The sequence below is a fragment of the Alexandromys fortis genome, unplaced genomic scaffold (assembly GCF_014885135.2).
Source record: "Alexandromys fortis isolate MF-2015 unplaced genomic scaffold, M_Fortis_MF-2015_v1.1 scaffold_395, whole genome shotgun sequence".
Classification (NCBI taxonomy): Eukaryota; Metazoa; Chordata; class Mammalia; order Rodentia; family Cricetidae; genus Alexandromys; species Alexandromys fortis.
The window spans coordinates 14,469-31,213 of NW_026068296.1; the positions used below are offsets into that span (position 1 = coordinate 14,469).

Consider the following 16,745-nt stretch of genomic DNA (forward strand, 5'->3'; position numbering starts at 1 on the left):
TAATTCAGCAGTTTCCATGGAAGCCTTGTATTCATCTACAAGCCATTTGGACATCCTCTGGGGTGTCTGGTGGGGCTGGGGATAAGTGTCCCTTTGCATTAGTTACTTTTCTCACTACCATGACAGAATACCGGACAACAGCAACTCGAGGGAGGAAGTATTCAGCGTGGTTCTCAGTTCCAGGGGACACAGGCCAGCATGGTGAAGGCATGCAGGCATCACAGGTGCTGGTGTGTGGCCGCCATGCAGGGATCACCCACGAGTTGATGGTTATGATCAGCACTTACAGAGCTGACTGTGCAGGCTGCCAGGCTGAGGGGCAGAGCCCCTACCATGCTTTTCGGTGGGTGTCCACCCCATCCCAGGTGGAGAAGCATGCTTGCTCTAGCATACAATTCAACCCAAAGGTTGTCACTGAGGGTGTGCGGTGAGCGAGCGCATTGTGTCTAGTTGCCTCACAAAGGTGGTCACAAGAGGAAGTTGGATTCAGCATATTCAGGAACTAGCATGTCACAAAGTGTCAGAAACTGTGTCAGAGGTTCTGAATTCCTGTTTGCAGAATGAGAAAGTCGACCTCGTGTCTGAGCTGGACATTGAAGCTGCACAAAACCTGACTACAGTTCTTCTCACTCAACTTTCCTGAGGTTGAGAGCGAGCATATGGGCATGTGCCTGTCACCTCAGCACGGAGGATGACAAGTTAGAGGGCTGCCTAGACTGCACTGTAAAACCTTCTCTGGACAAAAACAAACAAAAATATTTATTACTATAGGGTAGAGGGGGGTGCCTTTAATCCCAGCACTAGGAGGAAGAGGCAGATCTCTGTGAGTTTTAGGCCAGCCTGGTCTTCAGTGAGTCCCCGGACAGCCAGAGTCACATAGTGACACACCCTGTCTCACAAAATAATGCAAAAACCCAAAACAATGAAATCAGTCAGTCAACCAACCAAACCCCCCCAAAACAAACAAACAAACCCTCAAACAGCAACAACACAGGATAGAGAAGAGAATCATTTTCGGAGAAGAGGGAACAGGTTCGGGGGGGTGGGGTGGAAACTAAGGTTTGTCCCCGGGAAGCCCTAATGATGTCAGCAAGCAGGGTAGCCAGTAACAGGAATGTACCTCCCAGGAATGGCCTCATGTCCTGTTGTGAAACTCCCCAGAGAGTCTGGGTACAGGGGTGTCTTATAGCTGTCCCAGCAGCCCACGGAGGCAGTTGGACAGTTGGAGCTAAACTTGGAGCATGAGGAAGGCTGGGCTCTGGGGGCTGCTGTGGACATTCCTTGTCTCAGGTAAGGCAGGCAGGAGGTGGGAGCGGGTGAGAATCTGGCCTAGGACGTTAGCAGCCGTGTGAGTGTGGGGTGTGTGTGTGTGTGTGTGTGTACATACAGGTTGGTGCTGGGTATCTTCCTCAATTGCTTTCCACTTTCTTCCTTCCTTCCTTCTTTCTTTCTTTCTTTCTTTCTTTCTTTCTTTCTTTCTTTCTTTCTTTCTTTCTTTCTTTCATTTCTTCTTTTTTTCTTTTTTTTAACTGAGACACAGTTTCACTATGCATCCTGGCTGGCCTGGAACTTGCTATATAGACCAAGCTGCCCCTCTATCTGCTCCTGCTCCTGTCTCCTCATTGCTGACATTTGAAGGATGCCCTGCACTGCCACACCTGGATCTACCTTGCTTTTGAGTCTCTCATTGACCCTGGAGTTTGTCTATCTGTGTGGCCAGTGTGTCCTAAGGACCCACTTGTTTCTACCTGCCTGGTGCTGGGACAGAAGTGCGTACCCCACAATAGACTTTCCTTGGTGCTAGAGACCAAAGTCGGGTCCTCAGGCCTCTGCACGGCTAGTGCTTTGCTGGTGGGGCCACCTCCCGAACCCCACGAAGCTCTGCCCTTCTGAAGTGCTAAAGCAGCGGTTCTCAATCCGTGGGTCTCAGCACTGTTTGTTGGTCAAATGACTTTTTCACAGGGGTCACTTACAACTATAAAAACCAGATATTTACATTAAGACTCATAACTGTAGCAAAATTATAGTTATGAAGTAGAGATGAAAATTATTTTTCAGTTGGGGGGTCACCCATGACACCTATGAGTCATGAGGAGCTGTACTGAAAGTTCACAGTATTCAGAAGATCAAGAGCCGCTGCTATAAAGCACAAGGCCCCCCCAAACGTGGGGTCAAACACCGAGCACCTCAGGCCAGGCTTCCCCTGAGCGCAGAGAGTCAGATCCCGGAGGCTAATAAACAGAAATATAAGAAGGGGTAGAGTTAGAAAGGCAGGTGTCTATGCTTTTGTTTCTGGCCTTTTAAAAATTTATTTTATGTGTATGTTTGCATGCATGTACCACATACATGTCTGGTACCTGAGGAGGCCAGAAGAAGGCATCAGCTTTCCCTGGAACTGGAATTACAGATGGTTGCAAACTCTGGTCCTCTGCAGCAAATGCTCTTAACTGCTAGTTTAATGTTTGTTTCGTTCAGTCCTGGGGATGGAACCCAGGACCTCTCACATGCCAGGCAACCACTCTACCACTAAGCCACAGCCACAGCCAAATCCCCAGCCTCCGTGTGAATTTTCCTGTCAGAGACATACAGATTTTTCAGCGGAAACAATGACAGTGGCACAGGTATCACTAATAACCAAGGCAGTCCTCCTGCCTCAGCTTCTTGTGTATTTGGATTACAGATGGGTGATACCAGGCCAGCAGCTCCAACCAATCCAAACATGAAATGATCTGAATAACAGTCTCTCATTGTAGCCCTGGCTGTCCTGGAACTGTCTATGTAGAGCAGGCTGGCCTTGAACTCACCTAGCAATCCTGCCTCTGCCTTCCGTGTGCTGAATTTAAAGTGTGTGAGCCATTATGTCCAGCATCTGAATGATATTATTTCATGTTGAAATGTTTCTTCTTCTATTCCCCCATGGTGCTTTTGATGTGGACAATCCATTAGACCTCAAAGATGGAATTCATTTAACATATATTTTCCAGGGTTTCCTTGGGTCTACAAATCTGCTACTTCAGAGGCCAAAGGTATAAACAGAAGCCCGTGTCCGTCCTCACCGAGGTTGTAATCCCAGCTCTTCATCAAATTCTAGAGCTGGAGAGCTCAGCTTCTCACATGGCCTGAGCAGGGTTGGGCCTACCCCCAGCCCTGTGTCTTCATTTGTAATATTTCAGTGAGTCAGTACTTCCATGAACACAACACAAGGGTGGGGCCTGTGATGTGTCACACAGAGTGGAGCAGCCATCCTGGGATGGAGTAATCAAAACTGATTTAACACAGCCCTGAGCCTCGGCTGGCTTGTCTGTGTATGTGGGGACATTCTGCCACTCTCTTCTTTTTTTTTTTTTTCCTGAGACAGGACCTCATGTAGTCAGGTTGACTCCAAATTTACTGTGCATTTGATGATTATCTTGAACTTTTTCCTTCGCCACCCATTTCCACCACTTCAGTTCTGAGATTACAGATGTGCACCTCCATGCTGAGTGTGGAAGGCATTTCTGACCAGAGTTCAGGGACGCCTGTTGGCAAGGTTTCCTTAGAGATCTAATTGACTTTAGAGCCTGGCTCATTACAAAATCCCCCATGAGTCCTTGAGGTGAGTCTGAGCAAGGCCAGGTAAGGGCAGAGCAGGCCTTCTGGAGCCTGACACAGCCTGTGCCAGCAGGCAAGGGCTTCTACTAAAGTGTAAGTCTTGGTCTGTCTGGGTGTGTGTGGTGTATATTGTGGTGCATGTGAGTGGTGGTGGCGGTGCATGTGTGAGTATGTGTATATGCATGTGTGTGGTGCATGTGTGTGGTACATGTGTGCGAGTGTGTTGTGAGTATGGTGTATTGTGCGAGTGTGCTGTGTGTGTGGTTAGTGTGGGTGGTAGTGTGTGCATGCATGTATGTGTGTGATGCACGTGTGTGTGGTGCATATGGGTATGGTGTGGGTATGGTGGGGGTGGTGTGTGTGTGTGAAGTGTGTGTGTGTAGTGTGTGTGTGGTGCAAGTGTGTGTGGTATATGTGGGGGGGGCAGTTGTAGTAACAACAGCAGTAGACGTTTCAGGAAGTGAAAGTCTAGCTCCCTGCTCCGGCATTCTGTCCATGCCTTTGCTGGAGAAGGATGTCCAGGCCTGAGTGGCCAAACTATACAGTCTCTCAGTGACTTAAGAACTGGTGTTGATGATCTAGATGGGCCCAATTCCAAGTGATTTTCTTGTTTCCACTCCAAGAGTGGGGCTGAGATTAGTGTGCATGAGTACAAGTGTGTGTGTGGGGGGGGTGCATGCATGGGAGTGTGTGGTGTGTGTGTGGTGCATGCGTGCAAGTGTGTGTTGTGTGTGTGGTGCATGCGTGTGAGTGTGTGTCGTGTGTGTGGTGCATGCGTGCAAGTGTGTGTTGTGTGTGTGGTGCATGCGTGTGAGTGTGTGTCGTGTGTGTGGTGCATGCGTGCAAGTGTGTGGTGTGTGTGTGTGGTGCATGTGGATGGTGCATGTACACGAGTGTGTGTTGTTGTTGTGTGTGTGGTGCATGCATGTGAGTGTGTGTTGTGTGTGTGTGTGTAGCATTTCCAAGCTCAGCACTACTGACATTTTGGGTGAGTTAATGGCTGGTGAGGACCATCCTGTGCACTGCAGGATACTTGACAGCACCTGACCGTGTCTGTCCATTAGTTCCACATGGCAATACTTCCCGTTCCTGTTTATAACAACTGAAAATGTCTCCCAACACCTGACACCAGTGGGGGACACCTGACACCCGGGGGGGCAGTTTACACCCAGTGAGGGGCACCTGACACATAGTGAAGAAACATGGCTGTGGTTTCTGTCAAAAATTGGAGGAACTTAAAAGCGCAGCTAGTCATGACTCAAAGTTGTCAGTTTCTTTCTCTCCTCCCTACCGTTTCTTCCTGTCACTCCGCTCTCCTGTTTGGCTCATTCTCAGGCAGCTGATGCCAATATGGTAAAATACAGAACCGGAGCTTGGCACCCTGCTGACCACCAGCCTCTGCATAGGGTTCTGAGTAGTCACAGCCAGTTTCGATTGGCTCCACCCAGTCACAGTCTGTGTGACCAGGGCCTTAGGGCTGTTCTCAGGGTAGGGCAGCCCCATCAGCCCATCAGCAGGGCTGTAGGATGGAAGGAGGTGCTTTTGTTTTCTTTTCTTGATGCTTCCTTGAGTCCCGAAGACTCAAACTTCAGGGAAAACTCAAACTTCAGGGACATCATCCTGTGCTTCGAGAATGTCTTTTTATCCACTCTTTACCCTGTAAGGAACCTTTCTACAGCCTTACTCTCTCATCATGCCCTGGCCACTCATGTCTCCAATCGGGCACTTTCATTCCTCTAAAAACCATTTAGGGCTAGAGAAGTAAAGAATACAGTCACTGTGGTGCTTGCCAAGCAAGCATGAGGACCTGAGTTTGATTCCCGAAAGTCTTGTAAAAAAAAAAAAAACAGATGTAGGGGCACACATTAGTCATCCCAGCACTAGGGATGCAGAGCTGGCTGGATCCCTGGGACTCCCCAACCAGACAGTCCAGCCGAATATTCCAGTTCCGTGTAAAAAGTGTGAGACCTTAACAAAAGAAGCAATTAGATGGACAGTATTCTCAGGCATGTGTAATACCCGAGGTTGGCCTCTGGGCACCACAGGCATGCGCACATGCACACATGCACTAACACGTAATCACAAAAGGATTGTTTGCAAAGTTTGATCCTCATTGGCCACATATCATTGGCTCTTACAGTGAAACAAACAAACAAACACCAAACAACTCCTTCCCGGTGCAGAGTTTGGATGGGGACCATTCCCTACAGAGCCTGTTTCCCTTTTCCTGTCTACAGAAGCTCGAGCTGCCACTGACCCAGCCGAAGAAAGGTATAACCGAGTCGAGGGACAGACCTTGGCGGTGAGCTGTCCCTTCAACATCAGGAAGTATGCCAGCAGCCGGAAGGCGTGGCAGAGGCTGCCAGACGGAAAGGAGCCCTTGACATTGGTGGTCACAGAGAGGCCATCTGCAAATCCCACTGAGGTCCACATGGGGAAGTACACACTGAAAGATGACCCTGGGGAGGCCATGTTGCATGTCCAAATGACTGATCTTCGAGAGGCAGACTCTGGATTGTACCGCTGCGTGATTTATCACCCCCCTAATGACCCTGTTCTGCTCTTCCATCCTGTCCGCCTGGTGGTGACCAAGGGTGAGTGACCAGGAAGTTTCTGGGGAGAGGGAGGGAAAGGCAGGCCAGCAAGGATGGGGCAGTGGCCCAGGATTCCTAGCAGCTTGACTTCCTGTCAGAATTTCCTTGCCTGCCATCCAAGGCTGTTGGCAGGCCCTTGGTCCAATAGTAATTCAGGGCTCTTGCATATGGATTCCCGTTGGGCAAAGAGGAAGAGTAGACTTTGGACATGATTTAGTTTCTCTGAGATCTCCCCTTAGAAGTCTTGTCCTTAGGAAGCCTTTCCTTTCTTTAATTAACCATTTAGCTAATTATTTTAATGTTTCTTCATAACAATGTCATAGCCAACATTATAAATATGGAACTATACATTTGGGACATATTCTGGCTTAAGCAATAAATCTGTTTCATCAAAGGTCCAGGATACCCATTTGTGCCACCTCATTTTCTTTCACACAAACCACCTCAGAACAGGCCATTGTCATCTCTGAAGAAAGTTCAGGACAGTCTTCGAAGATGGCAAAAGTTTTTAAGGCCAGGTTTTGCACCCCACAAGCTGCCAGCACCGTTTCTGCCACAGTCATCAGTCAAAGGTGGGGAGGGTTTGGGAAGGAAGTGCTCAGGCTTACAATGGGTGCACTCTGTTCTCCAGGCATTTCCTGGTTTCTACAGTTTGGGTTGGATTTGCCACTCTCTGGCTTGGTGCTGGACATTTCTTCCTCCAGAGGGGGATCTCTCTAAACCTCAGAGCCCTCTGTGGGGGACACTTATGAATCCTCCGGGATCCCCCAGGTCATCAGGGCCTCTGCAGATGGGTGGTGACATTCTTCTGCTCTCTTGGGGTGCATGCTAATCTACACGCTGTTCACTGGAGGCTTTCTTCAGTCAAGAGAGACTTTGAGTTTGCTTGCTTGTAAATCTCCTTTCAAGCCGCTTCATAGCGACCTTGGCAGTTGGTGGATCCTCCTGGGACACGATGGTGTCATTTTCAGGTTTTCCTGTTTCCTTATTCAGGTAAACGTGGATCACAGGTTGTAAACTTCTCCTGTTCATCCCAACAACCTCATAATACTTAAGGAAATCTGCTGGATCCAGGGTCTCTACCATTTGATTCTTGGACATAAATTGCACTGTTGGCCAAGTCTTCAAGATTTATAGGGGGATCTATAACACGGCAAGATCTGCCCCTTCATCCATGGGTCCACCAGGCTTCTAGAAGCCATTTGGCTCTCCAGTGCCCATTCCACCCTGTTCACCCCCTTGCCCACCTCTGCTCATGCCTCCAAGGTGCCTCTAACTCTCTCCTGGTCCAGGAAATCCTTCAGACTCTTACCCGTAAGCACTTGGGCTACTAGAGTGTAGGGTGGGCACCTCAGAATGCCACCTTATAGGCTATATTGACTTGGCTGTAGGATCCAGCTTGAGCAGGGCAACTGGAGGGAGACAACAGCTTTGTTGACCATAACTAGTGTTGTTCCATGGCTGCTTGCCCATAGTTCTTGAGAGGCACTGCTCAGGTCATAACTAGACAGCTGTGAAGAGGAACGGCTGAAAGGAGGATGACCTGAGAGGGAGAGCCAGGAGTTCAGAAGTAATAAAAACACTGGAAAGTTGGGGTCAGGAGGTCTTGCACAAGCTACGTCTTATGCCAAGAATGTTTATTAAGAAGTTCAGCATCAGTCAGGCATGGTAGCACACACCTTTGATCCTAGCCCTTGAGAGCCAGAGGCAGGTGAATCTCTGTGAGTTTGAGGCCAGCTTGATTTTTGTAGTGAGTTCCAGGACAGGCAGAGCTACATAGTGATATTGTGTCTCAAACACACACACACACACACACACACACACACACACACACACACAGAGCATCTTATATGCACTTTGCAAGGGGACATGGGATAGAGGCAGCAGAAAGCAGTCATACAATGAGCGAAGTCATCAGGGATCAGCAGTATTGCATGACGGGAACACAGGAGATCTCAAGCGTGAAACAGACCGCACGCACAGCAGCCACAGGGGTAACTCCAGTCTCTCTAGTGGGGAAAGTCTATTTCCAGGAACTGGAACCTTAACCCATTTGAGGCCAGGCCCTAGGCTCAGATCAGACCTTGCCTTGTTTGCTGGTGTTCCCTTTAGACATCTTTTCATGATGAGACCGACTCCCAACAGAGTAGAGTAGAGGTGTGGTGTCTGGCTACAGGGGTAGCTCTTGGGACCAGAGGATAACTGTAGTCGCTCTGTCCATGTCTGAGGCAGGGCTTGTTCCACCCCCCACCCCTGTACTAGAATGAAGTTGACTAGTCTTGGCTGACTTTCTACTGGCCTGTGGTGGATAGGCATGGTGGCTGCTCTCTGCTGCCTGCAGGCTGGGTAAACAGGCCGAGTGCTGCATGTCAACTACGCTGCAGAGATGGCCTTAGTGGTGGTGACTGTGGCAGTGGTGGTATCCTAAGCAACAGTGTCATAGCCCTGGACAAGCTACCTGTGCCTGCAGGGCAGTTGGAGGCTGACCATAAGAAGTCACGTATGCAATCTACCCATAGGGCTGGTGGTCTGAGGACTGGGTGAAACTGGCATCAGTAGGGGTCCAGGTTCCAAAGATTTGTGGTGTGTCATGTCATTGAAGTGACTGGGCTGTGGACAATGAAGCCCTGCTGGGTTGCAGCTTGGCTGCAGGTACTGTAATCCATGGTTGCTATGTTCTCTTCTTAGGAAGCTCTTGTAATCTACTCCACCCAAGATGCCCTTGGTGCCCCCTAAACTGTGTATGTCAGTCCTTGCTGTGGACATAAACCACCTGAACTCCTTATTTCATGCAGATCCTGGCTCAGCGGACCTGAAGTGACAGTTGCTTATGAGGAACGAGGTTCTAGGCTTCAGTGGGGACCAATGCAGTTATGCACCCCTTATGAACTTCTGAATTCACTGAGGACCAGCTGATACCTTGCTGGGCACTACATCCCCAGTGGTAATAGTGGGTGATCAAGGAAGGCAGAGAAAAGAGAAACAGGCCTCCCTTCCTAGAACCAGGGAGTCTGTGCCAAGCCCAAGCTGAGGCTCAGATGCAATACAACAGTAAAGGACACCTTTAGAGAGACGTGACTTACAGAGGCAGAGAGAGCATGTAAGGGGGAGAAGGGGGAGGTGGAGAGCTGGACAGCAGCAAAGGAGAATGTTTCCATAGCTCAGACAGCCCGAGGAGTCTTTCCTTCACGCCCCTCCAGCCCTCCTCCTTTTCTCCTTCACTCATCTGTCTCTGTCCCTGCTTCAGGCTGGCTTCTTTGGATTTTAGTTTAAAAAAATCCTTGCTTCTTGAATAGCCATGTTCTTTTTCCCTCCCCAGCTTACTTCTCTTCTGCTCATTCATCCATCCGTCTGTCCATCCATCAATCTTCTGTCCATTATATGTCTGTCCATTTATCTCTCTACACCATGTGTCTTCTTGCAGATTCTTCAGATCCATCCACTTCTGGCATCATAACTACTATACGCCCAACTACATTTCCCATCCCGATTACCACAAAATACCCACGCAGAGACAGGACTATGAAACCATCCACAGCTGTTATCTCTTCTCCTGACCCTGGAGTCACCTACCCAAACATGACAAATGTTCCCAGGTATGTTTTCTGGGATCCTGGTTAGGACGCCATTTATCTCCTAGTCCATGTGCTGAGAGGATGTGGGCATGAAGCTGCGGTGGGCTGGAGCAGAAGCAGAAGCAGAAAGGTCTGTGCAGAATTTCCCAGGGAGGGAGGAGGTGGCGACTGACTGAGGAGGAGGCTCCCACCCTCCCCAGCTCGCCCTCTGTGTCTCCCTGCACGTCAGAGTAGTAAGAGGAGGGAAATGGCATTTTTGATGAATACTTTCAGTCCTGCCAACCCAGAAGCAGACGGATTCCGATGTCAGATAGACCAGCTATGGATGTAACATTGGGTGAGCCAGCGACCCCTTGTGGCTTTAGTTCCCAAGGATACTGTTGAGATCCTAGAAGACCAGAGGATGCTGTCTGCCACCTCCCCATGTCTATGACTCTCCCTATGCTCTTTGTGCTGTTGAACTGACTTAGTTTGTTTGGTTTTAGTACTGGCATGAGCACTCCACTCCACCCTGATGGAATGGTAGGCATTCAGAGGCATGGTTCCCTTTGCGCAGTGGCAGGGATCAAACTAGCCCAGCCCTTGGTCTCAATATTTTAAAATAAGATGTTTCAGGAGATTTCTAACCTGCGTTTATGTTTGTCAGCTCTCCATCATTGTAACAAATGACCCAGACAATAGGCTTAAAATGGGACAGGTTTATTTTGGCTCCAAGTTCTGGAGGTTTCAGGACACGGCTTTTGGATCTGCAGTGAAGCAGTATATCATGGTGGCAGCATATGACAAAACCTTTCCCTCCGTGGTCATGACATTGAGAAAAATGAAGAGGAAGGGGTCAGGCTATGGGTGTGCTGTTTCTTGGGAACGGATGCACGTGGATGATGGCTCGATGAGTGAGTGAGCACATGCCTGAATAGATATTTGCGTGCGTGGATTAATGGATGGATAGATGAATAAATAGAAGGATGAATGAAAGGATGGGTAGATGATAGACGGAAGAAAAAGTAGATGGATGGATTAATGAATGCACGGTGGCCTAAAGCGCTGGCCAATTCCAGCCTTTCAAACTTTTCGCCACCTTCTAATAGTGTCATTTTCTCACCAGTACTGATCCCCGCTGCAGCAGCAGGCCACACCTGCTGGGTAAGAGCCACCTTGCATGCCTGGCCCTCCTTACAGTTGCTGTTGAAGGTTAATGTTTCATTTAAATGCTGCATCAAAAGTGAAAAAATCCTTTTTTTCCCTAGTCTAGTATGTCCCCACGCATGGTTCCATGTAGTGTTTATTAATATATACCTTAGCATGGCCCCAGTTCTAGTTATATACATAAAGTAATTTTCCCTGGTAAGATTATCTCTCAGCCAGGCATGGTGGCACACATCTTTAATCTCAGCACTCGGGAGGCAGAGGCAGGAGGATCTCTGTGAGTTCAAGGCCAACCAGGTCTATGTAGTGAGCTCCAGCACAGTCAGAACTACTTACAAAGACTATATCTTTGAAATCCTTCAACATTACTACACTGAATTATAATTTCAATAAATACATACTTTTCTGTCAATCAGAAAAGCCATAAATCTCACAATCATTTACCTACTCTTGACTTTTCATAGTGTTTTTTTTAAAAAAATATTTTTGTTTTTTGAGACAGGGTTTCTCCATGTAGCCTTGATTGTCCTGGAACTCACTCTGTAGACCAGGCTGGCTTCAACTTACAGATATCTTCCTGCTTTTTCCACCCAAGTGCAGGGATTAAATACATGAGCCACCACCACTCAGATAATTTTAAAAAATCTTTTATTTTCAAAAAATTTCCATGAGAGAATTTGGGCATTTATGTCACTTTGCATACTATCACATATAGAAAATGTCTTCTAAATATTGAAATTGTCTGCACTGGAGAGATGGCTCAGAGGTTAAGAGCAGTAGCTGCTCTTTCAGAGGTCCTCAGTTCAATTCCCAGCACCCACATGGTGGAACACAACCATCTATCTCCAATCCCAGGGGATCTGACACTCTCTGTNCTCCAGTCCCAGGGGATCTGACACTCTCTGTTGGTCTCCACGGGTAGGCACTGTACCTAATTGGTACACAAATATACATTCAGGCAAACACTTTATACATAATTAAAAATAAATAAAACCACAAAAGCAGACTTTGCAGATGATCCACAGTGCAGAACTGAGGCTGTGGGACAGCAGGCTGAACAGAGAGGGTTTGGAATTTTAAAACATTCCTCTAGACATTGGCATATAGTTCAGAGAATGTGGGTGCTCAAGGCTCTGGTTCCATGCTCAGCACCAAGGAAAAAATATTTTTAGTAAAGTTGAGGAGAAGTGGTCATGACATTCATTTCTCTGAGTGTGGATTCTTGTTCCAGACAAGGAGGCAGACACACTGTCCTCTTTCTGAGCATGGTTCTCTGGTGCCGTCTCAAGTGCCTGGCATGGAGTAGCTGCCTTCATGGGGCAGTGAAAGTTTGCAGTCTAGGGAGAGTCAGTATTCATCTTCCCTTCTTTTTAAAAAACTTTTATTTTTAACTAAGTGTGTGTGCACATGCACGTGTGATTTGTGTGAGGGAGCCCAGGGGCTGCCGCAGTCTGGAAAAAATGCTGGATCCCTCAGAGTTACAGTTAAAGGAAACTGTGAGCTGCCCAGTGTGGGTCCTGGGAACATAACTCAGTCCTCTGGGAGAGCAGTGTGTCCTCTTAACCACTGAACCATCTTTGCGGAAGTTAGTTTGTCGCTGTTGCCTTTGTTTTCCCAGGCGCAGGAGGTACATTGTAGCTCACATTGTCACTACTGCTACACCCCTGCCACCTGCTAACTTTATACCACGTGACTAGAGTTATTCACCAGTTATTAGTATTCTGTAATATTTGTGACTATTTTGTTGGCCAGAGTCCAGACAGGACAGCATCGGTCATCCCAGCTGTCTGCAAGAAAAAAATGTTTGAGTTCAAATTGTTTGCCCAGGTGACAGGAGAGCAAAGACTGACCTGCTGATGGACAGGCACAGCAGGGAGCACCATTTTCCTGTGACAAGCTTACTTCTAAAGATGGGTCATGGGAAAGTAAGCCTTGTGAAAATATTTTAGGAAGTAATCCCTGGCAGAGCCGTCAGGGAAGTGTAACAGGGAAAGAAAGTCAATAGAGGGTCATAATCAGGGCCAGTCTCCCAGGTGTGGCATAGACTGGGTCCTGTGAGGGAGTCTGGGTACCAGTTGAAACTGTTTCTGTTGGAGGCAGAAGGCTTAGAATATATATACTCTATATATATTCTTGCATCCGGTCACTGGGTAGGGGAAGCCCTAGCAATGCAACACCAGAGACCCCACAGACAGGCAAAGAGCTGCTGTGAGGGGATGTGCCCTAGAGCCCAGTGCATGAAAACAGCTCGGGGTCCAAGGAACTACAATGGGACATTGGCAGGTTAGACTTAGGAAGCAATAGCATTAGCAAAGACCAGAAGCAGGGCCTCTCCAGCAGCAGGCTCCCTGGGAGCTGAGGCTGCCACCAGGGTAGATACTGTGGCAACAACAAGGTGAGAGACAGGAACTAGCCTTCCTATCCTGGTTGCCTCTCTAGCACAATCAGCTGCTAAACTTACCACGTGGCCTTGGGGATATTGTCCCTTTATAGGGGACAGGATGGGAGCCTGGGGTGGAGTCAGCATACATGGGCAGGTTGCTCCAGTCCATCACCATGATGAGTACACATACTGCTTTCAAGGTTACTGTTGTGATTTATTCCTTAATTGCACTCAATTCTATTTCCTAGTGATCTTCCATGACCCTGCCCCCATTTATATACTTATTGTTAGCCATATTTGGAGAAAAATTATAGCCTGGACTCAGACCAACAAAACTTTACCTTGCTATGTAGTATGATTGTACCATAGCGTTATTCACTAAACCTTTCTTGCTTTAGTAAGATCCACCCTTTACTAAGTAGATCATTGACCAAACCCTCACATTCCACTTATGTACTAATGTTTATCCAGACTCTTCCTTCTAGACCCTTACCTTTAGCATTGTTTCTCAGTCAATAGAAATCATCTTTAAGAAAGAGGTCATTTGTACTTTGAAGAGTTTCAATTTTATCCTGTTATTTAAGATTTGTTGTACACAAAGAATTGAGTTAATAGTAATCAGAAAACTTCCCCCTAAAATAAACTCTCTGGGTCAGACTTTGAAGTTTGAACCAATACCATCTACTGAGTTTTGCTGAAACAAATTTCCTTCTTGCCTCATGCAGACTTGATGGTTGCGGCATTTGCAGAGACCCCGCAGTTATATATCATTAATACTCTATGTGGCCTCTGTCTGAATCATTGTCACCTACTATTTTTGTCCCTGTGTCCTACCATGTAAAACACCATGTCCTCACCTACTTCCCTATCTGCCCAGGTCAGGTGAAGCTCGCTCTCTCTCTCTCTCTCTCTCTCTCTCTCTCTCTCTCTCTCTCTGTGTGTGTGTCTGTCTGTCTGTCTGTCTGTCTGTCTCTGTCTCTCTCTCTCTGTCTCTCTCTCTCCTGGGTGGGTCTCTTTCTTATGTCTACTGCTGTCTATCTGGAACTTGGAGAAGCATTTTGCTACAATCATGACAACCCCACAATGGGGTTTTCAGTAAGGTTGGATTCTTCTTGGTTTCTGGAGAGGAAAATGAAGGCTAAGGTAGGACAACTGTCCCCAGAAGCAGGTGAGAATGGGGACAACAGGGAGCAGGTTCCCTAGATAAGGACCTGACGCCATTCCACACTGAAGGTCAAGATGCCCGGGTGAATCCTCCTTATGCATCTCCTGGACCTGAACCCTAGGCTCTCCTGCAAACACATTTTTAATTGGTTATTTTAGGAAGAGATCAACTAAACTGCATCTAACTTTTCCACAGGCTGAAGGGAGGATCTAAGTTGGAAAGACTGGATGGAGAAGAATTCCATAGACTTGGCAGTGTGGGTGGTCATTGATCAACCTTCAATCTCATCTCTCCACAGGGTCTCCATATCCAGCATCGTTGTTCCTGTGGTCTGTGGACTCTTCAGTAAGACCCTTATCTTCACTGTCTTGTTTGCTGTCACACAGAGGTCATTTGAATGACAGACCATGAAGCCACACAGCAGTGACTTATGACTTTCAGCCACGTCTATCTCACAAGAAGAGCTTGGGGTGGGGTGGGGCTGAGGAGAGACTGTGAAATGAATTGAATCTGTAATCATGGGTGACATCTAAGGTCCAGGATGTCCCCTACTGGCTCTGCTCACTCTTCTCAGTTCATCCATCATCTTGGGTATGTGCTCTGCACCCTCAGAAGAGGGGAAACCCAACACCCCCTGACCATTCTGCCTGAATAGATGTTGGTTTGAAATAAAGATAGCCCTGTGCTCCTCCCTGTCACCATTCATGGGATTCGTGAGGTTTAGGGGGTGACAGCTGCTATTCCCACTAGGCATCACAAATCTAGCTACCTGTGCAGGCCCTTGTTTGTGAAGCAGCCTGCTCTCCCAGCCTCTAGGGCCTTCCTCTCTGGGAATCAGACACTCAGATTTGTCTTCCTGTGTGGTCCTCTGAACACTCCCAACTATAAGCCAAGAAGACAAAATCCCACCTTGAGGATTATGGAACTGGGAGAGGGAAATCAAGTTAAGCTGGATGCTGTTGTCTGGGAAACTCTTGGAGGAGGAGATGGCATCCATAGGATGGGATAAGTACATGCATCAACATGTGTGTGCATTTTCTCGTTGACTCCTCACGGCAGCCTGTGAAGGCCAAGGTGTATGTGACCATAGGGAGGCCGCAGGAGTAGCAAGCCACCACCTCCTGGTGGGAATGATGTCTAGAGAGTTCCCTTGCAGAAGGGCTCCAAAGTCAGAGAGACGGAGAGCCAGGGCTCTGCTGCCAGCTGAATGTCCTCTTCCTGGACTGAGACAGGGCAGGCATGGCAGGAGAGGAGCCCATCCCAGGCTGGGGAGGCTGTCCCCAGTGTGCCTCTACCTCCCTCTCACCTCTCCATATCCTCCCAGGTGCCCTGTGGCCCCAATGCTGTTTCTGGGACACACAGGCATTTTCTTGTTTTCTATCTCCTTGGACTCTAAAGACAAAGGGACCCTGTGGGTAAAGAAAGGATGGTATGTTAGCTCATTCTACTTCCACAATGCTTAGGGCCACATCCGTCCCAAGTTTCCCAAGAGCAAACACATCTCACCACATAGCATCCAGCTCACTTGATCTCAGTCAGAGGCTGAGAAGTGGCTGTTCCACACATCTCAGGGGTAAACACATTCCTGGCAGAGAGACTTTCCCCTACTCCCATGAAGAAATCCCAAGTCTTAAGGTATGCTTCTTTCACAGAAGGACATTTCCCTGTGAACATGGCTCTCTGTATAATCCCTCCCTGGGTGGCACTGATAAGCACTGGGCATTGCCAATCCTATAGTCTCATCTTTTGGGAGAGGCCTCGGAGGGATTCACTTTATCTTGGTGCTCTGCCATAAATCTTTGGAGGACTGATCCAGAAGCTGATCATCTCAGTAGGTTTGTTTTCTGCCTAAAGAACCAAGCAGGAGGCTGTGGTCCAGTTAAGGCCCAGTTGGTGTAGAGCTTGTCATAGAAGCTTGAGGACCTGAATTCTGTCCACAGAAACCAGGTGAAAAAATTGGTTAGGGTGAACCACTGCTGTATTCTTAGCACTTGGGAAGCAGAGAGAGAGAGATCCCTGGGACTAGCTGACTGTCTAGAGACCCTCTCCTGGTCATTGAGAGATCACATCTCAAAACAAACAAACAAACAAATAAAACCAAAAATCAGGGGGGAAAGCTCTTACAGACACACATGCACACACAGATAGATATACACACATACATGCACACACAGATACACATACACACACGTATGTAGTGTGGTGTCTGCTATAGCACACACACACACATACACACACACACACAAGTTGTGTGGTCTATTATAGTTCTTAGGTTGTCAAGTTGCCATAGC

General features: G+C 47.9%; 1 protein-coding gene across 1 annotated transcript; it reads left to right on the forward strand.

Moving 5' to 3' along the window:
* The first annotated feature begins 1,169 nt into the window (after window positions 1–1,169).
* On the forward strand, window positions 1,170–15,142 carry Trem1 (triggering receptor expressed on myeloid cells 1). The gene is made up of 4 exons (XM_050132554.1): window positions 1,170–1,290; window positions 5,829–6,185; window positions 9,610–9,781; window positions 14,753–15,142. The coding sequence occupies exons 1-4, from the start codon at window positions 1,242–1,244 to the stop codon at window positions 14,853–14,855; spliced, it is 681 nt and encodes a 226-aa protein (XP_049988511.1). The 5' UTR covers window positions 1,170–1,241; the 3' UTR covers window positions 14,856–15,142.
* The last annotated feature ends 1,603 nt before the right edge of the window (window positions 15,143–16,745 follow it).

What these genes read in the sequence shown, in the direction of transcription:
- Trem1 (XM_050132554.1), top strand. Translation starts at nt 1,242, where the DNA reads ATGAGGAAGGCTGGGCTCTGGGGGCTGCTGTGGACATTCCTTGTCTCA. An exon ending in GTGGACATTCCTTGTCTCAG is followed by an intron (nt 1,291 to 5,828) that starts GTAAGGCAGGCA and finishes TCCTGTCTACAG; the next exon opens with AAGCTCGAGCTGCCACTGAC. An exon ending in CCGCCTGGTGGTGACCAAGG is followed by an intron (nt 6,186 to 9,609) that starts GTGAGTGACCAG and finishes GTCTTCTTGCAG; the next exon opens with ATTCTTCAGATCCATCCACT.